The sequence below is a fragment of the Balaenoptera ricei genome, chromosome 1 (assembly GCF_028023285.1).
Source record: "Balaenoptera ricei isolate mBalRic1 chromosome 1, mBalRic1.hap2, whole genome shotgun sequence".
Lineage (NCBI taxonomy): Eukaryota > Metazoa > Chordata > Mammalia > Artiodactyla > Balaenopteridae > Balaenoptera > Balaenoptera ricei.
Window position 1 is genome coordinate 9112990 of NC_082639.1, and position 26600 is coordinate 9139589.

A 26600-nucleotide genomic window follows, 5' to 3' on the forward strand; every position below is an offset into this window, starting at 1 on the left:
GCCACGCCATCTGTTTCTAGTAGGTGAACCTTGCCTCCCGGCTGTAGCTAAAGAAACTAGAGTTGAGCCGATGCAGTTCTCTCTCCTGAGGATTTGGAACTGATGCTGAGACCTGTCAATCAGTCTGGGCGAGTCAGGAGCAGGCGGCGGGTCACGTGTGTACCGTACATATCAGAGACAGAAAAAGCGTACATATCAGGTCTACTGGATGAAGCATGAAGCAGCGGGGGGGCAGAGAGAATGAGGGAGGGCCTTGGATTCTGCCTGCCTCCTGGTTCCAGCGCTTAATGAGGTCTGATGCCATTTCCTGACCTTGTTCTGAGATTCCCTGCCCCCGGAACCTTAATAAATATACCTCTTTTGTTTAAAGAAGAATAGGGCTGGGAAGCAGGCTAAGAGCAAGAAAAGGCAGAGGAAGGGACGTCCCTGGTGGTCCAGTGGTAAAGAATCCGGGTGCCTTGCAATGCCTAAGATCCCACGTGCCGCGGGGCAACTAAGCCCACGCGCCACAACTACTGAGCTCGCACGCCTCAACTAGAGCCCGCGTGCCGCAAACTACAGAGGCCACACGCCACAGCTACAGAGCCTACGCGCCCTGGAGCCTGTGCGCCACAACTAGAGAGAGAAAACCCGCAAGCCACTGCTAGAGAGAAGCCCGCACACCACAATGAAGAGCCCGCGTGCCGCAACGAAGACCGGACGCAGCCTAAAATAAGAAAAAAAAGAAAAAGAAATAAATAAGAAAAAGAAAAGGCAGAGGAACGAAAACTTAAGGGGTGGTGGCACGCCTGGGTGGACAGCGGATGACAGAATGATGAGAGGGCAGACGCTCTTTGATTCACCCCTGCACCTCCGTCACCCGGCGCGGGCAGGCCGGCGGTGCGCTGAGCTAGCGGGTCCTGACCTGAACGCCGAGGAGGCTCTCTGTGCCTCTCCTTCCTTCCCCTCTCCGGCCCCACCCACTGGGATACCCCAGCCTCTCACCTGCCACACAGACATCGAAGTAGTCACCAAACTCGCTTCGGATGTGCTTCACCAAGTCTACGGCATAGCTGAAGCCTCCTTCCTCCTCTTCCCACTGGTCACCTACGGGGTCTGCAGGGTTGGAGGTCACAGAGCTGGGTCTCACCCAACCTCCAGGTAGCCTCTCTGTTCCTTCTCCCCCCACACCCAGGACCATGAGCACCTCGAAGGCAGAGCCTTCATATTACTCAAGTTGCGGTCTCCGCTTTCTAGCGTAGCACTTGGTAAACAGCGGGAGGGAAGACAGCAGCCAACCCATCAAACAGTCACTGAGCACCGACTCCGAGGGCCCTGTGCTGGCAGCAGCAGACAGGGAGCAGCTGCAGCTCTGCGTTCAGCCTGGAGCATCGGTGATCCCTTCCCTACTCACACCTGGGTGTGTCCACGCACCCTCACCCAAGCCCACTGCTCGTTCGCCCACCCCCTTGGAACCCTCGCCTCCCGGGAGAATCTCCCACTCATCTCAAGTGAGAGGCGGTCTCTGGGGTGGGGAGCATGAGGCCACAAGTGCCCACCCATCAGGCTCCCACTTCCCACACTTGTGTGGCCCAGTGACGGTGCGTGCCAGAGGCATAACCAGCTATTCTCACTCCTAGGACACGTGCCAGAGCTGAACTCTTCGACTGGGCCAAAAGCCAGGTGCAGCCAGGGATTGATTAATTGATTAATTGATTGTGTACATCGGGACAGAGGGTTATCAGGCACCGGCCGCAGGCCCAACTGAACTCCTACTGCGAGGTCAAGAGGTCAAGAAGTGGCTCCATCTGTGTGTTGCCCATGGTCCTCCTGACCCACACTGCCTATTGATGCTACTGGCAGGGACGGTACCCTGAGTGTACTCAGTGTGGGACCTGGAGAAAAGGAAAGGACCGTTCCAGGGACAGAAGTCTTCAGGAAAGCAAGACCCCAGAGAGCAGAGTGCTGGCTCCACACCTCCCCTCAGCGCCAGGATGTTCTTCAGGCCCAGATGCTTGGCCTTGTGCAGGTGGCCCGTGATCTCTTCCCGGCTCTGATGGCAGCAGGTCATGTGCAGGATGGTCTCCAGGCCACAGTAGTTCACGGCGGTGCTGGCAATCACCATGGACGAAGTCTCCTTGTCTGAGCCAGGGTCCCCTGCTGGATGCCAGGTCACATCTATGAAGAGGGGACCACCTGCCCCCATCCGGTCAAACCTGTAGGGAATTTCTCTCTGAAGAGGGGCTCCTGGGGGTACACCACCCCTCACCACCTTCCCATGGGGTCTGGGAGTTAGAGAAGCATCACGTGCAGGCTGGAATCAGACCGACCTGCATTCATATCCTGGCTTTGCTACTCACTAGCTGTGTGATCTTGGGAGAATGACTTGATCTCTCTGAGCCTCAGTTTTCCTGATTTCTATAATGTGGCAGAGGACAGTGCCTACTTCATAATAATACTCTGAGGATATCATGACAGATGGCTCCACAGCTCTTAAAACAGCGCTGGGTACACGGCAAACACGCAATCAATGTGCTATCGTTACGATTACTCTTACTGTGGAGATAATATATAATGACGATGAAACCAGTCTGTGTGAGAGCAGCCCTCTGGACTTTTCGAAGTGCTTTGCACATTAATTGTCTCGGGTGACTTAAGACATTTCAATGGTCAAGGGTTCGGGAATCCTCAGAGTGGCAAGCAGGGCCTCATTCTAGGGACAAAGAGGGTCAGCAGACACAAGTTTCTTTCCTGCCGCCCCCCAGTTCCGGTGCAGCAGCCAAGAGTCCTGCAGAGCACGGCCACATTTCCATAACTAGAATCAAGAGCTATACGTTCGCACGTGCGCTGTGTTACAAGCTATAATGTGGTGCGTTGAAACATCTTTGTGTCTTCAAACGTCACAACCTTGGGAGTGACACATAAGAAGTGCAAGTGATAAAAAGCATAAACTTTAAAAAAGGAACTGCGATTCATCAAGTGCTAACATGATCCAGTTGGCATTTCTAGATTTCAAGATGCATAATCCAAATTCCTAACTTGCTGAAAATGTTTTTCAGCCAAGCCGCCGTTTTGTAACTTCCTAAACTCTCCTCACGATCCAGCCCCAAGTTCCGCCAAAGAATTTCGTCTGAGAGAATCAACATTTTTAGCACATGGAAGAGTGTGTCTAAACATTCCAGGTGCTTGGAGGGGCTTTTACAGACAACAGAAGCTGCGTATCAAAGGATCTACCCTGGCTTTGCTTTTTTCCAGCCCCTGTGGCTGCCTTTTCCTGCTGGGTCAAAGTGCAGCCCAGCCTCAGGGCGGACAGCTCATCTTTTCCCCCTGCCCCCATCCCCCAGTCTGGCCCTACTCCTCATCTTGCGTTGACTCACCTTGAGATGAGATTGACAGCTCCCTCAGCAGTTCGAGGAGGGAAGAATTCTAGGGAGAACCACTTGTCACCAGATTCCATCCTCCGCTTCATCTTCTCCCTGAGCCTCTCGTGTCGTTCCGGGTCCAGCACCGGTGTGGAACACCTTGAACTATCCTTGGAGCTCTCGCTGCCACTGCTGCTGCCCTCCCAGCGGGGGCTGGGGCCGCCATGCCCTCTGGGTTCGTTCACCATGGCCGAGCTCCTGCTGCACGGGGTGAGGCAGGGGGCGTGAGACGGCAGGCAGGCAGCCGAGCCCCAGCAAGGCAGGGTCAAGCGAGAGATGCTGCATTTCCACGCAGGAGGAAGGCCGGTGAGGGTACGGGTGACAACGCGCCCACCCGGTGGCTCCACACGCCAGTTACGACTGTCTGCGCTGCCTCGCTCCAAGCTTTGCCCTCCGCTGCTGCCTGATTCCGCATATGACAGCCCCCACCCAGCACAGAAACATGCTCCTGCAGCCCGTGGATCCTCCGTGACCGCTACCTGATGGAGGGTGGCACTGAGAGCCTCGCGCTGCCGGCCTCCCAGGCCCGCATTCCCAGGGAGGGGCAGCAGTGCCCCGCCGGGAGGACCTTGGGTTTTGGACGGTCCATCTCTGCCAGTGTAAACTCAGACCCCAGACCACTGGGGAAGAAATGGAGGAACCTTCCCCAGCGGGTGTGTCCGACTGGGCGGAGCTGTGACAAAGGAAGAGCTGAGAGCAGTAGCTGGGGCCGGCGCGAAGGGGCGGGGGCAAGGCTTCCCGGGCGAGAGGGAGGGCTGAGGCTCTAGCGGCCGAAGGCGGATGGAAGGAGGGGGACGTGGGACTGCAGACTGCAGGGTTCGGGTGTGATGAGGCCAACAGATGTTCAGGGTGACTGGATCACATGCCAAGGAAGGCACGGCTCAGCCATGGAAACATCTCCTGTTACTTGGAACAGTTTGTATGCATGCAGGCTGGAAGGGGTGAGGGCTTGACAAAGCAGCCTGATTTCTCCCGAGTTTGTGCTTCTCTGAAAAGACCATGTCATGGGTTAGAACTTGACATTGGCTGGGTTCCAAAAATAGCCAGACCCAAATTCAATATGGGCATGAATTTATGTCCAACTCAGAACAAAGGTTGAACAGTCTGTGCCTGCCTTCCAGGCTGTTCTCCTTACACACACCAGTGAAGTCAGTTCAAGTGATTACGGCAACTGCAAAGCCACCACAGTTGAAGCCCTGAACCATGGCAACCACAGGCTGGCCGACAAGAGGGCACAGCGCCGTTGGGCAGTTTGGTGGGGAAAATAAGACAAAAACTAAAACAAAACACTACTCTTGCACAGCAAGATGCAAACACACAGTCGTGAAAATCCAGGGTGTGGTGACCTGGAGCATTAGAGGAGCAACGAGGCCAAGTTCACGTCTTTCAGGGAATGTCCAAGGCTAAGCCCGTGTTCTTAACCATTTTGGGGGTCCTAGACGCTTGAGAAACTGACGAGATCCAATGCTCCTCTCCCCTAAAACACACACAAGTGCACGTAACACACCCTGGTACACCCAACGTCAAGCAGTTGAGACCAGACCACCCCCAGGGATGCCCATTTTGATTCTGACCTAAAATTCCAGTTTCTCTGTGGGGATGAACGTCAGGAGTAAGAAAGGGGAGAGTGTCAAGATCAGCCTAGTCTGGTCTTTCTTCCGAATTCCAGAGAGTGCCTCATTAATTGTCTGCTGGAACAAAACCAAGAGGGGAGAGGAGGCTGAACCACCCACAAACTATCTGCTCTTTCATTTGTTCATTAAGACTTACTGCATTCCTAGTATGTGCCAGGCACTAGCCTTCTTCCAACATTTTTCACGTGCTACCACTTAACCCAATTTAAGCTAGGATCCCATAGCACCCTGGGTTGCAACTGTGGGTTCACATATTTGTCTCCCCTCCCTCTTCCCAGCTCCCTGAGACCAGGGCCGGGTATTCTGCCTATGGTATCCCCGTGCTGGCACCCGGTAACAGCCAGCACTCACTGAGCGCCGACGGGCCAGGCGCTGTCACTCCGTCCTCAAAGCAACCCTCTGCCATTTGATGAGCACTTAATCGGTGCCAGGCACCGAGCAGTGGGGGAATACGGAGCCCACCACTCCCAGAGGGGTCCCGGTGGGCACCTGTGAGCCGCCCGATGCAGTGGGCGTCGGGGACAGCAGTGCCAGCGGCCCACGGCTCTTCTCTAGGTGCTCGGCAGGGAGCCGGAGAGATGCCTCTGGCGCGGGGGGCTCGAGGGCCGCGAATCTAGTCACCGGGTCACTAGGTCACGGGCGGGGGCGGAAGCGAAGGCCCAAGTCCACCTCCAGCTCAGGACCGCCTCAGCCCTGCGGTCCTTCAGTCCAGGTCGGGGGCCGAAAGTGAGTCTCCGCTTCAGGGTTGAGGATCGCGGGGGTGGCAGCCAGGGGGGGGCTACTCTAGTCCCACCGAGGGCATGTGCGCAGAGGGGGCGGGCCGATAGACCGCCACCGCTCCCCGCCCTCCGTCCAGAGCCCGCCCCCGGGTGGGTGGCCCCCAAGGCCCCCAAGGCCCTGGTCTCCCTCCCCGGCGACCACAAGCCTCGCTGCCACTCACCCTCTGGTCGCTGATGACTCAAAGCGCGCGCCCGTCGCAGCTGCGTGGCCCATAAGGAGGCGCGAGCAGAGGGGGCGCGGCTCCGGTGGGGGCGTGGCGCCGGTGTCAGGTTGCTTAGGAAGGCGGGGCCAGAGGGCGGAAACCACCCTTGCGGGCTCCCGGAAGCCCCGCCCCCAACATGGCGGCGCCCAGAAGTCTCGTTGGAAGGCGTCCCTCTACCGTCATGTGACGCGAGCCCTCGCCTCACCCGTCCGCAGCCACTCCCCGTCTTCTTCCCCAGCTCGAGAGGGCCACGTGACACTCCCGAGGCCAGTCACGTGAGGCGTGGATCCCGGGTGGGAGGGGGTTGGCGGAGGGGGTCCAGAGTGGCAGTAAAGGAGGAAGATGGCGGGGTGCAGGGGGTCCCTGTGCTGCTGCTGCAGGTGGTGCTGCTGCTGTGGTGAGCGTGAGACCCGCACCCCCGAGGAGCTGGTAAGAAGCGGGTGGAGCCGGGCTGGGGAAGGGGCGGTTGCTAAGGGACAGCGAGAGGCGTTGCCGGGGGTGGGGCCGGGCCGAGCTGGGCCCGCAGGTGGCAGCGGGTGGGGCCTGGGGACCGCAGCCTGGGCTCTCGAAGCATCTGCCAGGCTTCACGTGCCCAAGTCTGGGGTCATTTCTCAGAACCCTCTCCCTGGAATCTGAGGGAGAACCCAGGCCAGCTCCAGTTAATCCCATCCTTATTTTTTTTATTTCCATCTGAAAGGAGTTTTGAATGAAACGAGCGTTTTCGGAGTGAGCCCCCTCGCTGGACTTTGTGCATATCATGCAGCTGGCTTAGTTTTTCCAGCCCTTTCTCACTCTATCCCTCACCCTTTCTGGGTCACTGATAATCCAGCTTCCCTCTGCAAAGCACCCTGGGAAAACTTGAGTTGTTGTGTCCCCAGAGTTGACAAGTCCCTCCTGATTTCAGACTTGGCATGCTATCAGACGGAACCTGAACTCTTTCCTCCTTAAACTGGCAAGTGACATCTTTGAAGTGTCCTGAAGATGAGAGGTTATTTGGAGAATGTATAAGTAGGAATGAAGCGCTCAGCTGATGACTGTAGATCCCCACCACATCACCCCCATCCCAAAAGGTTTTTTTTTTTAGGTCTTGTTCCCATTTGATGATAATGGCTCCAGATGATTTAGAAACTAGTAGCTGGTTTCAGTAAATACTTTTGCCTCTTTCCACTTTTAAAACCATTAAAAAGGTCTTCCTTCTCTGCATCTGTTTTTCTAGACCATCCTTGGAGAAACACAAGAGGAGGAGGATGAGATCCTTCCAAGGAAAGATTATGAGGTAAGATTCTTAGATGCTGTCTTGGGTAACATAAGTAGTGAGTGACCTGCTCACTTCAGAGCGAAGCATTAGGATTCCAACCAGAGATGCTCTTTGACCTTCTCTCCCAGGGAGTGAGTGGGTAAGATGTAACTTCTTTGTGGGAAGGGGCCTGTTCAAGAAGCCCTTTTCTCACCTCAGCCCCAAAGCAGGGTCTGGGTGTGTCTCCAGGCTTTCATAGATCTGTGGCACCTTAACCTGGATAGAGCATGTGTTTGCCATTAGACCGTTTGCTTTTTTACAACTTGTAGAGACCCAGAGTCAAAGCCACTGACAGTGTTTGCTCGTAACAGGTGTGGGCCAGGAGACCTTGCTTCTCTTCTAAGAGAACTGAGTTTTCAGATGATTGTTTCCTGCCCAAGCAGCTTCTCTCAGAATTGTCAGTTCTTGGTTTTAGTTCTGGATTTCAAGCATGGGACTCTGAAAGTCTGTGTGTGTGTGTGTGTGTGTGTGTGTGTGTGTGTGTGTGTAGTAAGGCCAGTGCTGCTGGAGTGCCTTTTATCATTTAATCAGTTTATGATGACATTTCTATGATTTTTGAAATGGCAAAAACAAGCCATAGTTGTGATAGAGGATTTGTAAATGATTTACAAAAAGAAGCTAGGGAAAAACCCGTAACACTGCTCGTTAAAAGATGATTATTCACTTTACTAAACGTCCTTTTCCATGTTTTTTTCTTAAGTAATAAAGTGAGACTCTACTAAATACATTATTTTAACATGTTTTCCCCTCCCAGTTGATAAGAATTTTTGTAGCAATAGATACTTTTCTATAATATCTTTCTAAATAGGGGAATAACATTTCATTGTGTCACAATTTCTTTAATCTGACTTCTCTATATTATGAACTGCATCGTTGTGACCATCCTTTCTTGTTCATCCTTAATTGCTTCCTTAGGAACAATTCCAAGAAGTGGGCTTAGTCATGTCTATGTTTAATGCTTTAAAGAAAACGTCAGGTAGACTTAAAAAAATCAATATCCTAGAGCAATAACGTACCCAGACTAATTTTCTTTCTAATATTTTATCTTACTCTGGCTGTAGAATTTAGTGTAACTATTAGGATTTATAGCTTCGCATGGAATTTTAAAAAAACTTTTATTATAGAGAATTTCAAACATAGACATAAATAGGCAGAATAGTACATTGAAACCCCCTGTACTCATCACACAGCTTCAACAGTCATTCAGCTCATGCCTAACCTTGTTTCATGTATGCTCCCATCCACTTCCCCCTTCCCGTATTATTTTGAAGGAAATTCTATACATCACATCATTTCACCCACAAGTAATTCAGTGCCTATCTCTAGTATATGATGTCTTTTTTTTAGCATAACCCAATACCATTTTCATACCTAAGTTGTTCATGATAATTCCTTGATATCAAATAACCAGTGTTCAGATTTTCCAGTTGTCTTATAAATGTCATATGTACTTTTTAATAGTTTGTTTGAATCAGGTTCCAAATGAGGTCCTCACCTTGCATTTGTGTGATGTATCTTTTAAGTCAAGTAGGTTTAAGATGAAGTAGATTCCACCTTCATCTTTTTTTTTCCCCTTGCAATTGACTTAACAAAATAACTTTAGGAGTCTAGAACTTGCCAACTGTGCCACAGTGGTATAATGTAATGTGCTGCTCTGATGTGAGTGCATTTAATCAATCAAAAAGCACTGTATCCACTGATGTATTGTCTCGTATTTCTTAAATATTTGTTTGCTTGTACATAGTTGAGAGACTTGCAGGAATTAGTATGAGACAGTCCATATTGTGCTGTCACCTTGCATTCCCTCATTGAGCCTGAGCCTGAGCCTGGTGATATCCTGACTGTTACTACGACTGACACTGTCTCAGCCTTCATCCTACTCCTGGCAGCTCACTACGGCGTCTGTGCTCCATTGACCTACTGTTCCCCGGCTCCTTCACTGCTTTCACTGTATTGCACTCATATTTGTAATGCATTTACTTTCAGCTGATATGCATATTTATGTAAATTTTATGGGCTAATGTTCTTTTGTGTGAGTCGTTAATATTTCTCAATTAACCGTCTCTGCATATGAGCTTCTTGAGAGCATTTGCTATGTGTAAGAGCAAATTTAGCTAGGCACGTAATCAGAAAAGTCTGCCCAGATTTTATTTATGAGGGATCAACTAGAAAACCTTTCTTTTGAAGCTCTTTCTAAGATGTGTTCTTTCTTGCCTTAGAAAGAGATCATTGCACATACTTGACTCTTTGATAAGTTGGGGGTCTTACAAGATGTTAGAGTCCCTGTTTTTTTTTTTTTTAATTGAGGTTTTTTTTTTTTTTATTTTATAAATTTATTTATTTATTTTTGACTGTGTTGGGTCTTTGCTGCCGCACCAAGGCTTTCTCCACTTACAGTGAGTGGGGTCTACTCTTTGCTGTGGTGCGCGAGCTTCTCATTGCAGTGGCTTCTCTTGTTGTGGAACACAGGGTCTAGGCGTGTGGGCTTCAGTAGCTGTGGCATGCAGACTCAGTAGTTCTGGCTCGTGGGCTCTAGAGCACAGGCTCAGTAGTTGTGGCGCACGGGCTCTAGAGCGCAAGCTCAGTAGCTGTGGCACATGGGCTTAGTTGCTCCACAGCATGTGGGAATCTTCCCGGACTAGGGCTTGAACCCATGTCCCTTGCATTGGCAGGCAGATTCTTAACCACTGCGCCACCAGGGAAGTCCGTAGAGTCCCTGTTTTGACATCTATTTTCATTATAGGTGGTTTGAATAATAACAACTCCCTATTTATGGGATGGGGCCATTACCAAACAGTATTGTTTTCATGCAGGGCCTGTAGTGCCTTTTTGAGTTAGAAAAAGGCACCCCTCAGAGCTGGGAGGACTTAGAATAAAAGGCCTCCCCCTCTGAGCCGTTGCAACGCCCCAGCTAAAGGCCCATTGAAGGTGCTTTTTGTTTGAGCCCTAAGGTGCCCTTCCTGAGTGAATTTGGCCTACATCTCAGTCCCCATATGCCCTCATGGCCAGATGGCATTTTTGCTCATAACCATGGGCAGCAGCCCTGCAGGCCACCTATACAAATTTTATTTTTAAGAAAGTTCTTAGTCCCCCAAACCAAAGAGCAACATATACAGCAGAAATAAAAAGGAAGTTAGTCATGGCAAAGGAGAAGTAACAATATCAGGTTTTAATAACAGATCATATAGTTCATTGGTACCTGTTTACCAAGTGTCCAACTTTCAGGTAATTTATTTAAAAAAAAAAAAAAAAGATTGGTGTTCTGGTGTTGCAGTTGTTTCTAAATGTCCCTTTTAACAGCTTTACTGAGCTATAATTCACATGCTATACAACTTTCCCATTTAAAATGTACAATGCAGTGTTTTTTTAGTATATTCACAGAGTTGTGCAATCATCGAATCAATTTCAGAACATTTTCATCACCTGGAAAGAAACCATGCACCTGTTAGCAGTCACTGCCCATTCTTCTTGCCCCTGACCGTAGGCGACCACTAATCTACTTCCTATCTTTATACCTTTGCCTATTCTGGACATCTACAAGCGTTTTCAATGTTCATGGAGCCATAGTGTTATTAGACAGAACCATCAAGCAAATAATTAATTGCCAGTGATTTTTATACATATTTGGTATGAAGGATAGTCATATTTTTCAACATGTTAATTTTTTTCTGTTTGTTCCTAGAATGTGCTGTCACTTAATTGATTAAAAAATATATACGTGTGTGTATATATGCACACACACATATACACAAACGTGTGTGTATACATACAGCTGACCCTGAACAACACAGGTTTAAACTGCTCAGGTCCACTTATATGCAGGTTATATGCAGTGCCTGTATTTTCATTTTACAGATATTTAAATTAACTAAGTGTGGGGAAGACTTTGTGTTCCATTAGAGATTACAATATGTGGAATCAAAAGAGCTAGTATCCAAACTGTTTCAGCTTCTTGCCCTTGGGTGAGTCATTTATCAGTTTCTTCATTTTTGAGGCAGAAATAGCAAAATTCGGATTTTCGATTGTGTGGGAAGTCTCTTCCCCTAACCCCTACGTTGTTCAAGGATCTACTATATGTACGTATATGTGTAGAATATGTATGTGTATATATATGTATATATAATCATTAAATACATATATATATTTAGTCATTCACGGATGGGTCTGGTTTCCCAGCAGAAGTATAGTTTACAGATTGGGTTTTTTTTGTTTTGTAATCAGGAAAACAATTTTGTTTCTAATATAAAAAGTACACCATGTTTGCTGGGAGAATTTTAAATCATATCCAGATGTGAATGCCTCCTAAAACACCAGAGATAACCACTGTTAACAGTTTTCCCAAATGTTTTGCATTGTATGCTGACATACAAATCTTAATTTTATTTAATCAAAATAAGATTATATTATACATTTTATTCTGCATCTGCCTTTATTTATTTATTTTGCATCTTGCCTTTTTTACTTAATTTTTGCACATTTTCCCCATCTGTCTTTGTAGACCTGTCAGAATTATTTTATGGCTATGTAGTCTTCCGTATTTGGCTGGATGATAGCTGATTTAGTCAGTCGCCTGTTGTTACTCCAGGACCCTTTAAAAAAAGGAATTTGGACTTTGGGTAGTCATATAAATGGAAAAAACTGTCACGTGTCACACCTGTGTTTGTTTCGCTGACTCTGAACTCCTGCCTGGGAGTGTGGCCACCGGGCCAGTGTCCAGTTTGTTCACTAGCTGACGTGTAGGTAGCAACAGGTTATGGGGAGAGAGCACACAGAAGACTGTTTTCCTTTGGTGCCAAACTGCTGCTTCTCATGCAAGACGTAGAAATAAAATTATTCCCGTTGAATTGTTTCTTGAAATGACTCTGGCCCACCTGCAAAGCGTTTGCAGAACAGCTGTGCTCTGTGAAGTTTAAGGAAAACAGTCTCCACGTTTGTCTCGTGACCTCTTTTTCACAGACACGAACTGCAGAAGATACTTAAAATTAGACTTTCTAAATTAATTTGGTTCAGGTTAATTGAAGTATTTGTTCATCTAATAGAGTAAGTTGGGTAACACTAGTGACAGCTGAAGGTCTTTTAATGTTTGGCAGAAACAGGACACTTAAAAATACGTAGTTTAAAACTTCTTGGGACTTCCTGGTGGCTCAGTGGTTAAGAATCCGCCTGCCAACGCAGGAGACACGGGTTTGAGCCCTGGTCCGGGAAGATCCCCCCATGCCGCGGAGCAGCTAAGCCCGTGCGCCATGACTACTGAGGCTGAGCTCTAGAGCCCGCGAGCCACAACTACTGAGCCCGTGTGCCACAACTACTGACGCCCACGCACCTAGAGCCCATGCTCCGCAACAAGAGAAGCCACTGCAATGAGAAGCCTGCGCATCGCAACGAAGAGTAGCCCCCACTCGACGCAACTAGAAAAAGCCCGCGCGCAGCAACAAAGACCCAACACAGCCAAAACTTAATTAATTGATTAATTTAATTTAATTAAAAATAAAACAAAAAACTTCCTAAAGCGTGACATATACACCTAAAGCAGTGCTGCTGAAATGTCCGTATAAAGCACAGATTGCGATACTGCAGGTCTGAGGGGGCTGAGGGTGTGCGTTTCTGACAAGCTCTTCCTGGGTGCTGCTGTGCCCGTCTGTGCTTTGAGTGGCAGGAACCGGGAGTTTTATCCCTTTCCAGGTTTTGGTAATTCTTCCGATCGGCTTGTGACTTTTTTTGTTTTTGTTTTTTAACTCACATGTCCCTCTTTCAGAGTTTGGATTATGATCGCTGTATCAATGACCCTTACCTGGAAGTTTTGGAGACCATGGATAATAAGGTGAGTCCCTTATTGATATCTTGGGACCAAGTAGGTCTTAGGACAGCTTCTTTTTCTGTTCTAAATACTCAAGTAAATTTCTTTACCCCTTGACCTCTTAACCCTTTTCATGAGATACCTGCATTTATTACTTAGTCCTTCAACCTGCCAACCAGAGTGCCCACTGTCCGTGCTCCTGGCCCGGCCCTTAGCGTTCTTCATTCTTACATTGTAAAGCACCTGCCACCCAAGACATCATCACCGTGCTTGCTGTCCGTATGGAATTTAGTCTAAAACTGGTTGGCTGAAATGTATTCCCTCCCTGCTGTCATCATAAGCTTGCAGTGATGCAGTCATTTTTTTCCTTTGTGAACAGAAAGGTCGCAGGTATGAGGCAGTGAAGTGGATGATGGTGTTTGCCATTGGAGTCTGCACAGGGCTGGTGAGCAGGCGGGGCGTGGGGAGATGATGGGCCAAGGGGCGGAGGGGGTCAGAGGGCAAGCTCCAGCCGGCGAATAAGTTGTTTGTCTTTATAACAGAGACTGCCTCCCCCCCCCACTCCTTCTTTTAAAATCATAATCCTGACACTTTTTCATACTTCTCTTGCCACGCAACTCTAATGCCCTTTAAAGCACGCAAAGGCTTTTTGAAACTGCATTTGGAAAGAGCGGAGCAGGCCCTCACACATCTCTGTACTATTCCTCTCCAAGCACCAGTGGTCTTCCTTGGTCTCAGATCTTTTTTTTTTTTTTTTTTTTTTTTTATTTATTTTTGGCTGTGTTGGGTCTTCGTTTCTGTGCGAGGGCTTTCTCTAGTTGCGGCAAGCGGTGGCCACTCTTCATCGCGGTGCGCGGGCCTCTCACTGCTGTGGCCTCCCTTGTTGCGGAGCACAGGCTCCAGACGCGCAGGCTCAGTAGTTGTGGCTCACGGGCCCAGTTGCTCCGCGGCATGTGGGATCCTCCCAGACCAGGGCTCGAACCTGTGTCCCCTGCATTGGCAGGCAGATTCTCAACCACTGCGTCACCAGGGAAGCCCGGTCTCAGATCTTTTTTACCATCCTTTTCCCTCTGTGTTTTAACTCTCCTTCTGACAACTTAGCTGCACCCCTTTCTTTTGTGCTTGGAGGGGCCATGGCGCCAGGCTCAGGTGGGGCCCTCCTATAGCCACAGTGACTAAGGACGCGTGGCCTGTTGGTAACATCGGTGCAGGTGACCAGCGAGAACAGGCAGTGGGGGGAAGGGGCAGTGCCTCAAGGGGAGCGCCTGTGACAGCGGGGAGACCTGGGTGACCGCTCACGTGCTCTTCACAGGTGGGTCTCTTCGTGGACTTCTTTGTGCGGCTCTTCACCCAGCTCAAGTTCGGAGTGGTGCAGGCGTGTATCCTTTTCACGGGTCTTGGTGTTTCCGGACGTCAGCAGTTGCTGACGCTGCTTTCCTGTCTAGAAGTGAGTTTAACAGCAGATGTGATCTTTGAAGAGCTACGTATTAGCCACTTGGGTTTGAGGTTTTTCATTATCATCAAAAGACACGAGAGGAAGACTTTAATAGAGAGATGCTCATGTTCATGGTTAGTAAGACATGAAGCACAGATGCCTATTTTCCCTGATCAATCTATGAATTCATGGTGGTCCCAATGGAAATTCCAATAGATTTGTTGCTGGAACTCAAAAAGTCTCTTCCTAAATTTGTGTGGAATAGTAAAGAGCCCAGAGTAGCTGAGACAGTTTTGAACAACAGACAGGGAACTAGCCATACTAGATGTCAAGACATATAATTTAAGATACAGTCATTGAGACAGTATCATATTGGTGCAGGAATACCCCATTAGACCAGTGGGAAATAATAGAGAAGCAGAAACTGGCCCACACACATATAGAGATGTGGTGACTGACAGAGTTAGTGTTATAAATTAGTGAGGAAGGATGGATTAGTTAATAAAAGATGCTGGGACATCAGTTATCCACCTGGAAAAATACAAAATTAGATTCTTTGTACTATAAATTAATTCCAGATGGACTGCAGATGTCAATAGGCGAAACAAAACTTGAAGAGACTATGTAATGTTGAGAGTACAGAATAATTTCTAAGGACTCCAGGAGGCACAGAGTGAAGGGGAAAAGATCAATAAACTTGACCACATCAAAGTAAATATTCTATTTATACACACACAAAAAAAACCCAAACAACAATAAAACACCATAACTAAACTGAAAAACAAGTTTACAGCCTAGGAGAGGTTGTTCCCGTGCATTTAAGAAACAAATAATTAGTATCCAGAATAGAGGGAGAACGGCCACTCAGTAAGAAGAAAGCCCAAACAGCCCAATAGAAAAATAAGCAAAGGATGTGAACAGGCAATTCTCAGAAGAGGAAAATTAGCTGATAAATAAACCTGTGGAAAAGGGCTCACCTCACCACCAGCAGGGAAATGAAAATTAAATACATAGGAAGGTGCACCTTCCTGACTCCTGAGTTTCTCTTCTACATGTGGCCCTCAGACATGCACAGAGATGTTCATTGCAGCTCTGTGATTGCAAAGGATTGAAATCGCACCAAATGGGAGAGTGGGAAAATTGATGTTCATATGATAGTTTTATGTAGAAGTTAAAATAAATGAACCAGAGCTTTTATATCAACATGACTAATTCTCAGAAAGCGTTGAGGGAGAGAAAAAAGGCAGCTGTAGAATGTGTGTCAAGTGCAATGCCATTGTTTTAATTTTAGAAGCACCTAGAACAATGTGGATGCACGTGGAAACTTGCAGGGGAGGATGTGCAGGAGTTTCAGCTTAGTGGTTTCTTCCAGGACAGAGGGAGGGACACTGGAAGGGTTTTGTTGTTGTTGTCGTTGTTGTTTGTAATGGTATCTAATGTTTTCATTTTCAAAAAATACCTGGAGCAAATGTGCCGTTACACTGAGGTTTGTCAAGGCACGGGCTGTGGGAGTACAGGTGTCTGTACGTTACCTCTCATAATGTTTGAAGTGTTTCATAGTTTAAAAATGGTTCCTAATGTAGGAGACATCTCAGGCAGTTGTGTTTTTTTTTAAGTTTATATACGGAGAGCAGGAAGGTGTGCAGGAAGCAGTCACTGTGCTTCAGAGGAGGAGAAGCTGCCTCACTTCAAGTGACGGTAGGGCCGCCCCAGCCAGCGGGCACGGTTTCCTTAACCCCACGTCTGTAGCGGTGGAGGAGTGCAGCCAGAAAGGCTGCCTCGCCCTGTCCCTCCTTGAACTCTTGGGTTTCAACTTGACTTTTGTCTTCTTCGCGAGCCTTCTTGTCCTAATTGAGGTGAGGTGGTGGGGTGTTGCCTTTTTGCTCATGAGGTTTTGCGCTCATTTTCTCCATCTCCATTTTCGAAATGTCAAGAAACTGATTTAACTTCGAATATAGATTCCCGTAGAAAAAGTGGTCTCTCATTCACTTAGAGATGTTTTCTGAAAGTGGTTTCCGCCTCTGGTGAGATTAAAGAGGAACAATCTAGACGAGGAGGTTGGTTCTCAACCTTGGTAGCACATTAGAAATACCTGGGGAACGGTAAAAGTGACTTTAAATACCTTTAAAATACTTCAAGCTTAAATACTTTAAACTTTAAGAGACGTTAAAATAACTTTAAAAGTGACTGATACCCAGCTTAGACGAATGAGGTAAGACTCTGCTTAAGTGAAGGCTGGCATCGATTGTTGAAAGGCCCCCCCAGGTGATGCTGAATCACCAGGAACTTGCTAGAAATGCATCAGACCTACTGAGTCAGAAGCCCGGGGGGCAGGGGCAGCCTCTGGTTTCACAGGCCCACGGGGGGCAGGAGGGTGGGTGCTGCTCTGGCGAGGAGGGTCAGTTCGCCCTCTTTAGTGAGGCTGTCCAGGGTGAACCGCAGACCCAGTGGAGTCTGAGTTTCTGGGTGTATCTGCTCTCCCCATCAGCCAGTGGCAGCGGGTTCTGGGATACCCGAGATCAAATGCTATCTGAATGGTGTGAAGGTGCCCGGAATCGTGCGTCTCCGGACCCTGCTCTGCAAAGTCTTTGGAGTGCTGTTCAGTGTGGCTGGAGGTAAGGAGGGTCTTTCTGACCTTTATCCTTCAAGCGTTCAAGGGGCGAAGATGACAAGAAGCATCACGTGTGTACGCTGAGTAGGTTCGGATTTGAAGGCCCCAGCCTCAAACAGGTTTCTGCACTGTTTGTTGATGGGTTATTTTTTAAATGCAGACGCTGTGAATTAGTTACCATTCAGAGATATCTGACCAGCACACCACTGAGTCTTGAAGTAGAACTACTGTCTGTTGGTTTGTGGAGTTGGCTTTTAGCAAAGTCAGCAAGTTTTTGTGCCAGATAGTAAATATTTTAGACTTTGTGGGCCAAGAGGCAAGAAAAGAAGCTATTAGGTAGGTGCTTAAACTTACATAACCGCTTCAAATGTATCCATGTGAGAATTTAAAAACCATTCTGAGCTCTCTCAGGCTGTATAAAAACAGGCAGCAAGGCTGTCTTGGCCCACAGGCTATGGTTTGCTGACCCCCGATGTAGAATTTCAAGATTCTTTTCTCCTGTTTGATGGGAATTTGACTCACTCTTTCTCTTACAAAGCCATAGGATCATCTTTGTTTTATAGTTGTCAAGAGAAAGGTCTATGTAACAAAGGTCTCCTGACCCAGACCGTTCTGTGCTCACTGACGGCCTCCCCCTTTTCCACCTGTTCCAGGGCTCTTTGTGGGGAAGGAAGGCCCCATGATCCACAGTGGAGCAGTGGTAGGGGCTGGCCTCCCGCAGGTAAGGGTTGATGGTCTGCGGGGGTGGGTTACCCCTCCGAGTGGGCCTCCTGCGCAGGGGCGTGTCTGTGGCTGAATTTGGAAAAAATCCGTCGGGAGCATCCCAACACGGCTTCGGAATCTGCTGTCACTGGGTTGACGAGAAAACGATGGGTCTGTCTCCCAGGAGAGCAGGTAGTTGGTACCTTGAGGCTTTAACGAAGCCCTGCTGAGTCCTAGGAGCAGGAATGGGACAGAGAGAAAGTCTGTTCAAATGAAAGTCACCCGGTGCTCCCGCAGCCTTTGCCGAGCACGTCCACACAGGGTGGCTTTGTGGAGCGTCTCAGGAGAGGCTGGAAGCCTTGGCGGAGATGGTTTCAGGCGCAGGTCTGTTCCTTTGGAATAGATTCCTTTGGAAGCAACGCAGGAGTAACAGCTGCTGTTCATTAGCGTTAGGTGCTGTCCGGGCCAGACTCTCATATACTGACTCTTTAAAGCCACCTCAAGGGGTTAGCTGTCCTCATCTTCCTTCTCAGATGAGGAGCTGAGGCTTAGGGAGGCCAAGGAGCTCGTTCAGGACTCCCCGGCTCCCATTCTCGCAGGCTGGTCCACATGGAGAAGTCTCAGTTCCTTGTGAACTGTCACTTACAGACATTTACATCTCACGTTCTAGGGGGAGGGAGTTGCTGTGCGGTGGCCTGAGGTTTTGTCGAGCAGGTTAAGAGTTGGCCCCCTTGCCTGTTTCTCGGTGACCGCCCCGTTACATCTGCAGCAGCTTTCAGTTCCGCCCAACCCTTCGCTCAGCTCTTTCCCCTTTCCTTCCGGACTTGCTATGTACAAAATGCAGTTTCTGAAGAGCCTAGAAATTTGGGGGCAGGAAAAAAAGTTCCTCCCCAAAGTCACCTCTCTTTTCCCGTCTGCTGCCCTGGACTCTCCTTCTCACAGTCCCTGCCCAGGTGCGCTCAGGCTACAGGGACCCCCCGGCGCTGTGGATTCCTGCAGCTTCGGGCCCCTCTCTGACTTTGTTTTCTCTTGTTTTAGTTTCAGAGCATCTCTTTACGGAAGATCCAGTTTAACTTCCCCTATTTCCGAAGTGACAGGTATGGAAAGGTTGGAAATTGGGGGTTTTTTTGGAAAAAACAAGCCGTTCATTTACTGCCACTGAGACCCTACACTTGCTCTAGTCCGGCTCACAGCCTCCCCTGCTGGGCGGGCTGCGTGCAAAACCCGACCGTCCAGAAGGAGGTGGGCTTTGAATTATTCTTCTGAAGATGAGGAGCACAAGGGCCAAGCAGGCATCATGGCTTCTATTTTGTCATAACGTAGGGCCTAGAAGCATCTCAGACAATGAAGAATGTGGTCCAAGATCAAACATACGACCAGGAAAGTCCACAGGCATATTATCAAGAATGGAGTTTATTTGCTTGGTCAGCCACGTCTCGGGGTTGGAAGGCTTCTTCCGGGCACTCTTCAGCCCGTGGGCTTTGCGTGTGTTACTGACCTGCACACCTGGCCAGGCCCTTGCGGTCAGGGGCCCAGGGTCCGGGCTGCGGTCGCCTTCTCGCCTCGGCGTTCCTGCCGCTCACGGTCACCTGCCCCTCTGCTCACAGCCACACTTGTACGTTTGCTCTGGTGCTGGGCGTTCTGGAAGGAAGGTCTGATGAGCCAGTGGCTCAGCGGTGACACCAGAACCCTCCAGGCTGCCTCCTGAGAATCCATGTTCAGAGTCGACTGACATCAGGGAGCCGCCCCAGCTGGCGGAGCTCCTCCTGGGGAGAGCTTTCGGCTCGTAGGTGAACTGCGATGGCTGCCGAGTTGCCTCCCCAGAGACCTGCCCTTCATGAGCCCTGACTGTTCGTGCGTCTCGAGATGTTAAAATGTCAGTGCATAAGGAAGTGAAAAATTGCCTTTTGCAGCCTGAGGGCTGTTTCTCAGATAAACCGTCTCTCTCTTCTCTCCTCAGAGACAAGCGGGATTTTGTATCAGCAGGGGCGGCTGCCGGAGTCGCCGCAGCTTTCGGGGCCCCCATTGGGGGTACCTTGTTCAGTCTGGAGGAGGGCTCGTCCTTCTGGAACCAAGGGCTCACGTGGAAAGTGGTGAGGAAGACCTTCCCCTGAACTTAACCACACCCCCCAAGTTTAAACTGGACATCTCTTACTCGTTACATTTACCAGTAGTTTTTTTTTTTTCCTCTTTTACTGTTTACCAGAGTCATACTTTAAATACAGTTACAAATATCTGGAAATAACGGGAGCAGAAAAGGTATACCATGCAAACACTAACCAAAATAAGGCTGGTGTAGTACTTTCTTAATGTTAAAGGAGACTTTGAGACAAGGGGAATTACCGAAGTGAATGAGGGACGTTTCATGGTGATAAAAGGCTCGATTTAATCGATAGTTTTAGTTAACCTGTGCTTCTGATGATACCAGGAGAGTTGACGTTACTGGAACCTCCTTTGCTCTAGACACCCATAACCTCCAAACTGTGGACTTTTCTGTACTTCCCATATTAACACCCTTCCCATCCTTAGTCAAGCTGCTGTTATTCTCTCCTGAGGAACCATCCGACCCAGTAGGTGAGACCGGCTGTGGTCCTGATGTGAACCCCCATCTCCTCCCTCAGGGGAGCACATTCTTCCTCTGGTGTTTACTGTTCCTTTTTTGGCAGAGGGTCTGGTGCATAATAGGCTGTAAATAAATAGTCCTTCACAAAAGGCTGAGTGAAAACTCCTAATAGCCTGATTTCCAACTTTTCACACCTGTGGTGTATCTACTGCCGTGTTTACCAGAGCCCTGTGTCCAGACCTGGAGTTGGCAGGTCTCTTGCGGAACAGGAGGCTTATGGGGACATGTCTGGGAGGAAGCAGGACCTGTCGCTATTGAGCGTTCTTGTTTTTTCACCTGTCCCCTAGCTCTTTTGCTCCATGTCTGCCACCTTCACCCTCAACTTCTTCCGTTCTGGGATTCAGTTTGGAAGTTGGGGTTCCTTCCAGCTCCCTGGATTGCTGAACTTTGGCGAGTTTAAGGTACGTTTTGTCCTTGCCCCCAAAATTTCTTTCTTGACCCGTGAAAATTGCTCTTAAGTACCAGAGAGAAGCTGTCAGAAGGGTAGGTGCGTCTCGGCCCCTGTCGTCTCCGCATGCCCTGTGCTCAGTGTGGGCAGGATTCCAGCACTGCTTTGGCTCTCGTAGGGAGAAGGCAGGATCGCTTCTCGTCTCTGTCTTTTTCTGCTCCTGTCCCTTCCTGTTCTCATGGGCACTCTGGTTTTTCTCTCTCCCTCCCTTGCCCCTTCTCTCAGTGCTCTGACTCTGATAAAAAATGTCATCTCTGGACAGCTATGGACTTGGGTTTCTTCGTCGTGATGGGGGTCGTTGGGGGCCTCCTGGGAGCCACATTCAACTGTCTGAACAAGAGGCTTGCAAAGTACCGTATGCGAAACGTGCACCCGAAACCTAAGCTCGTCAGGTACCCGCGCAGTCACCTCCCCTCCTGCCGTGGTCCCCCAGGCCCCGTGTGGACCGGGCCATCTCTCCCGGGGAATGGACCCCACTTGCCACACCAGCTTTCATGTCATGTCTAAGACTGAGAATGGAAATCTGTTTGTCAGTTGGGCCAAGAGACTGAGGCTGAGCTTAATTTATATCAGAGCCACTGGCTCACTCCCAGCCTCTCTGGACTTGGTCACCAGGACACATGACAAAGTCAGTATTGGCCCCACCGAGGGGTGCACTCTCACGAGACTCTCGCCTCCGGACTTAAAATGGAAGGCCTTTCATTCCTCGGAGAGAGATGATGTGGCCGCAGCAGCCCACGTTACTGGCTACCCACTTTTTACATGCAAATTGCCGGAATGCAGCAAGTCACTGATAAATTCTGCACACGCGCTAACTGAGCAGGGGCTGCTGTGCGTGCTCTTGGGGGAAAGGAGGGTTGTGGGTAGGGAGTTTCTGAGTTCCCAGGACCAGGTGACTTTTTATCCACAGTAACAGCTGCGCTTTGCCTCCTAGAGTCTTGGAGAGCCTCTTGGTATCTGTGGTGACCACCGTGGTGGTGTTTGTGGCCTCCATGGTGTTAGGAGAATGCCGACAGATGTCTTCCGCAAGTCAAGTCGGCAATGACTCCTTCCCACTCCAGGTAACCCTGGTGCACCTGCTACCTTTGTCCTACACCCGCAAAGCAGAAGAATCCAGAAATGTACGGCTTGCCTCGGTTTAGAGCTAATAGATGTGTTGGGTTCATTGTTCCACACCTGATTCAGATTGCCCGGGGTGGGGCGGGCGTTGTAGTAGTCTTTTTACCTAAGAGAGGATGTGCACCAAACTTTCTCTTTCTCACTTTTGTGAACAGTCCTGGCTCTCATAGAGGGGACTCCTCTCCCTCTCTCTCTCCCCCGCCGTCCCCCTCCCTTCTTCCTTCCCTCCCTCTCTCTCTTTGTTGAACAAAACTAATTGGAAACAGACGTTCAGGATGCTGACTGTCTACTTCTCCTCCGAGCCTGTTTACTCTTCTACCCCCCACCCCTGAAAGGTGCCCGCCAGCCTCACCCTCGGGATGTGAGAGGCACCCCTCAGATGGGAGAAAGGAATGCCTGCCTCAGGGCACATAGTGGTCCTGGCTCTTCCTGCATCTTCTAGTTTTTCTGGGTTTAGGTCATTTACTGGCATACCTCCTCTTTGCATTTCTCCTTTTCCTTTCCTAGGAGTATGTGATGTTTTCTAGCACCTTTGCCCGAAAGAGCCAGTTGAGTGAGGTAGGCATTAGAGCTTACTGCACCCTGTGTTTTTCGGTCCAGTCCGGTGGGTCTGAGAGCTGGCCTCTAGGGTGGAAGGCTGGAGGTTCTCTAAGTACGTGTCTTGTTGCCCCCGGGGAGCCACTCGAGTCCCTCTGAGCCCCTTTGGGCTTTTGTCTTGAGTGGCTGCCTCTTCCGTGTCCCCAGGAACAGTCAGTGAATGGCTAGAATGTACTAGGTCAGAGGTCAGCAAACTGCGGTCCATGGGCCAGACCTGGCCCTTGGCAACTGCTTGTTTTTGTGTAGCCCCCAAGCTAAGAATGGTTTTTACATTTTTAAAGCGTTGGGGGGAAAAAAAAAACAACAAAACAGAAGAACATGTGACAGAGACTGTGACCTGCACAGCCTAAAATATTAACTGTCTGGCTCTTCACAGGAAAAGTTTGTTGATCCCTGTTACTGGCTATTCCCCAAGGCCACCTCGTTACCAGACCAATATTTTCCAATGTGTGTTCTAAGGAACATTGATACACGTGATTCAAGAGCAAACAAATGGAAAAGGATTCTGTGGTCAGATGGGTTAACCAGAGCTGAGTAGGTTTCTTTAATACAGGACTTCTCAGGGCCTTTAAAGTTCCAGTAAGTGTTAGGAATGTTTGGAGTGTTTGTTGTGTGCCAGGTGTTCTACTAAGCACTGTACATACGTGACCTCACGTAGTCCTTACCACTGCCACGTTGGCTAGAATTGTTCCCATCTTACAGATGAGAAAACTGAGGCAAACTGAGGTCTTGCCTGAGATTACCCAGCTAGTAATATATAGCATGAGGTGGGTATTATTCCCATTTCATAGATGAGGAAACGGAAGCTTCACAAAATGAAAGACCTTTCCCAAGGTCACTAGAGGGTGGCAGCGTGAGAGTCAAATCCGCCTGATCATGGAGCCTGTTCTCTGCTTTTCACAGATACACGGATTTCTAGCAAGTGCTGTGATACTTCTGTATGCGTTTGACCACAGGACTCTTTCCAGAGCACCTTCGGGACTAGGTTCTTCTAGACATAGTTTGGGAAACTGCATGTGCTGGTGATTAAGCTGTCGCCTCAGCTTGTCCCCCCTTCACTGTTCTGCACACGCGTCTCCTTTGCCAGCTCCTCCCTGCCAGGTTCTGCCGATAGGGGGCGCTCTCCTATCTCCTACAGCAGCCTTCATCCGGCTGTGTTGCCCAGCCAGGTCCACCTGGTAGGGTTATACAAACCCATCACCTAGTATTGTTACAGGGTCCACATAAGGGCATCTTTACAGTGTCATTAATATCGATAGAATGGAATCCAGGAAAAGTCTGTCTGCTTAGTTAACTTTGCAAGAAACACTCTCTAATTGTTTGCCCAGTGATAGATGTGAGGTCTGCCCCCTGTGCTACTTGTACATCGCCAACCAGAAAACAGATACCCTCGCCCTATAATGAGTCCAGCAGTGCCCGGATCTCATCTGTTCACACAAAACGATGAAGAGAATGAGAGGGCTGGGATGTGGAGAAATAATCTCTTCTCCCAGCTTGGGTTTTGTTCAGCCAGGTGGGCGAGGCAGCCAGGAGTGCGGCGTCTGCATCGGGCCTCGTGTACGTGGGTTTTCTTCTGCAGCAAACTCGGGTGGAGGCTTTTTCCATTTGGGACAAAGTTGGGGCGTTAGGTCAGGCCATGCCCTGGACTCTCCTCCGCAGACGCCTGTCCCCTCCCGGCCACTTGTCGGTCCCCTGCCTCGTCCTCCACCATCCATGGTGCTCTGGGGCCAGGCTTCCCGCAGTACCACTGACAAAATGAGCCCTGGGAGAGGAGGCAGAGCCAGACCATGGTGAACCCAAAGTGTAGTTACATTTTTGTTACGAATGTGCATGAACAGGGCCCTCCTCCTGACTCTTTCTTTCTCAGAACGCAAGGAACATACCGTATCACGGTTGGCTGCTCTTGGGGATCGATCTTTTTTCTGCTGCCTGTTTAATTTACGGGTAAAGCTTGCAAACCAGACTTTTTCGACCTTGTTGGAGACATCCCACTTGAAGTCTCAAATGCCCTACTCAGGGGCCCTTATTTGACTTTTTGATTCCTGCTTCTTAGGTCACGTCAGAAGAAGTGAATTCCAGCATCAAGACCTTTTTTTGTCCCAATGAGACCTACAATGACATGGCCACACTCTTTTTCAACCCGCAGGAGTCTGGCATCCTTCAGCTTTTCCACCAGGATAGTGAGTATCCGGGAGGGTGGGGTTTGGGGCAGGGAACAAATGGTTACTCCTCTGTCAGACACAGCCAGGCTTGCCCTTCATTCTGAGCGAGAACAGGGCTTTTCATTGGTAATGCCAACCCAGACAAGATTGGGGTGTCTGCCTCCGGTGCTGGAGGTGAACCGGTCAGGGCACAGAAGGACCTGGTGGGAGCCAACGCAGTCTGATGGGCCTTGGCAGGCATCTTAGCGGGACTCAGGTCGGTCTGTTCTGGCTTTGCAGGTACTTTTAGCCCCATCACTTTGGCGTTGTTCTTCGTCCTCTATTTCATGCTTGCATGTTGGACTTACGGCATTTCTGTTCCAAGTGGCCTTTTTGTGCCTTCCCTGCTATGTGGAGCTGCTTTTGGACGTTTAGTTGCCAACGTTCTCAAAAGGTACTGTGTGTGTGTGTGTGTGTGTGTGTGCGCGTGCATGCGCCTGAGCGTGCACTTGAGTACGTATGCACAGGTGTGCAAATCACAGCTCCCTCCCGCACCCCCAGTGTGATTCTAAGGCATGTTCTTGGTTTCTTTCTTCACCAGCTACATTGGATTGGGCCATATCTATTCGGGAACCTTTGCCCTGATTGGTGCTGCGGCTTTCTTGGGTGGGGTCGTCCGTATGACCATCAGTCTCACGGTCATCCTGATTGAGTCTACCAACGAGATCAGTTATGGCCTCCCCATTATGATCACCCTGATGGTGAGCACGCCCCCCTTCTAGGCCTCCTTTAGGTTCAGGGCCAAGTTCCCCCACAGCAGCCTCTTTTCAAGTCTTTGCTTTGTGTTTCAGGTGGCCAAATGGACAGGGGACTTTTTCAATAAGGGCATTTATGACATCCATGTGGGCCTGCGAGGCGTGCCGCTTCTAGAATGGGAGACGAAGGTGGAAATGGACAAGTAAGGCCAGGATTTCTCTTCATGTCCTAGTTCCAGAATTTACAAACTCTAGGGCCCAGGAATGTTTGGATTAGGTAGCAAACGGTAATTCAGATTCTTGGGTTGGAAGAAGGTAAGTAACAACAGCAAGGTCCTTCCAACAGCAAGCACATCTGTACCCAAGTGTGTTCGGGACAGTGGAGCGGCCCCGTGCAGCTGGGGACCGGGGTGGGCAGGGCCGCTTCGTGGATGGTTCGGCCGCTGTGGCATTCTGGTTAAATAGGAAGTGTTATGATTGAATGTTTAAATTCAGGGTCCAAGCCCTGTGAGTGAGAACTAGCTGCCTCGTGTGTGCCCAGCGAGGTGTCGTCCTATCAGCAGTGATTCCTCTGGGCATAATCACCAGCTTATCCATCAGCCGACAGATAGTTCAGGCCTCCCATGTCTGGGATCATGCAAGGCGCTTAAAGTCTAAAGTAGGGGTCAGCCAACTTCTGGAAAGGGCCAGATAGTAAATATTTTCAGCTTTGCAGGCCATGTGCTCTCTGTCCTGCCGTTTTAGTGTAGAAGCAGACAACATGTAAACGAGCGAGCGTGACCAGATTGGACCTGTGGGTGACAGTTGCCATCCCTGGTCTAAAGGGACGCCCAAACATTTTTATTTTAATTCCAGTATAATTAGCAGTTCAGTGGTGATACTGGCATGTGCCATGGGGTGCTGAGGAGCGATGGCCAAACCCCTGAGCAAGTGGATGAGGTTTGTGGAGGGGGGACATTCATATTGAGCTGAGGGTCTTGGCCCACAGGTCTGACAGAGCAAGGAAGGGCATTCCAGGCATGGGGAACAGCATGTGTGAAGGGGATGGAAGTGGCAAG

General features: G+C 49.4%; 2 protein-coding genes across 14 annotated transcripts in view; one reads left to right on the forward strand and one right to left on the reverse strand.

The window, feature by feature from the left end:
* Window positions 1-6132, reverse strand: part of MTHFR (methylenetetrahydrofolate reductase) — a 15868-nt gene extending 9736 nt beyond the window's left edge. For 2 of the 12 annotated variants that reach the window (XM_059913205.1, XM_059913304.1), the window contains exons 1-6: window positions 5525-5941; window positions 4976-5089; window positions 3881-4878; window positions 3357-3602; window positions 1957-2195; window positions 985-1095 (exon numbers count right to left, since the gene is read on the reverse strand). In XM_059913205.1, the coding sequence (XP_059769188.1) occupies window positions 985-1095; window positions 1957-2195; window positions 3357-3602; window positions 3881-3990 (706 nt within the window). In that variant the 5' untranslated portion in view covers window positions 3991-4878; window positions 4976-5089; window positions 5525-5941. Of the gene's footprint in view, window positions 1-984; window positions 1096-1956; window positions 2196-3356; window positions 3603-3880; window positions 4879-4975; window positions 5093-5524; window positions 5942-5975 lie in introns of those variants that run through there. The other 10 variants (XM_059913223.1, XM_059913234.1, XM_059913243.1 and 7 more) reach the window with 10 other exon arrangements.
* Window positions 6133-6344: 212 nt separating this feature from the next.
* CLCN6 (chloride voltage-gated channel 6) overlaps window positions 6345-26600 on the forward strand; it is a 29277-nt gene continuing 9021 nt past the window's right edge. For both annotated transcript variants that reach the window (XM_059913185.1, XM_059913195.1), the window contains exons 1-17: window positions 6345-6446; window positions 7234-7293; window positions 13070-13135; window positions 13491-13556; window positions 14424-14490; window positions 16296-16402; window positions 17035-17161; window positions 17811-17878; window positions 18898-18956; window positions 19820-19952; window positions 20770-20883; window positions 21156-21322; window positions 21865-21991; window positions 24700-24826; window positions 25088-25241; window positions 25389-25548; window positions 25639-25745. In XM_059913185.1, the coding sequence (XP_059769168.1) occupies window positions 6360-6446; window positions 7234-7293; window positions 13070-13135; window positions 13491-13556; window positions 14424-14490; window positions 16296-16402; window positions 17035-17161; window positions 17811-17878; window positions 18898-18956; window positions 19820-19952; window positions 20770-20883; window positions 21156-21322; window positions 21865-21991; window positions 24700-24826; window positions 25088-25241; window positions 25389-25548; window positions 25639-25745 (1796 nt within the window). In that variant the 5' untranslated portion in view covers window positions 6345-6359. The remainder of the gene's footprint in view (window positions 6447-7233; window positions 7294-13069; window positions 13136-13490; window positions 13557-14423; window positions 14491-16295; window positions 16403-17034; window positions 17162-17810; window positions 17879-18897; window positions 18957-19819; window positions 19953-20769; window positions 20884-21155; window positions 21323-21864; window positions 21992-24699; window positions 24827-25087; window positions 25242-25388; window positions 25549-25638; window positions 25746-26600) is intronic.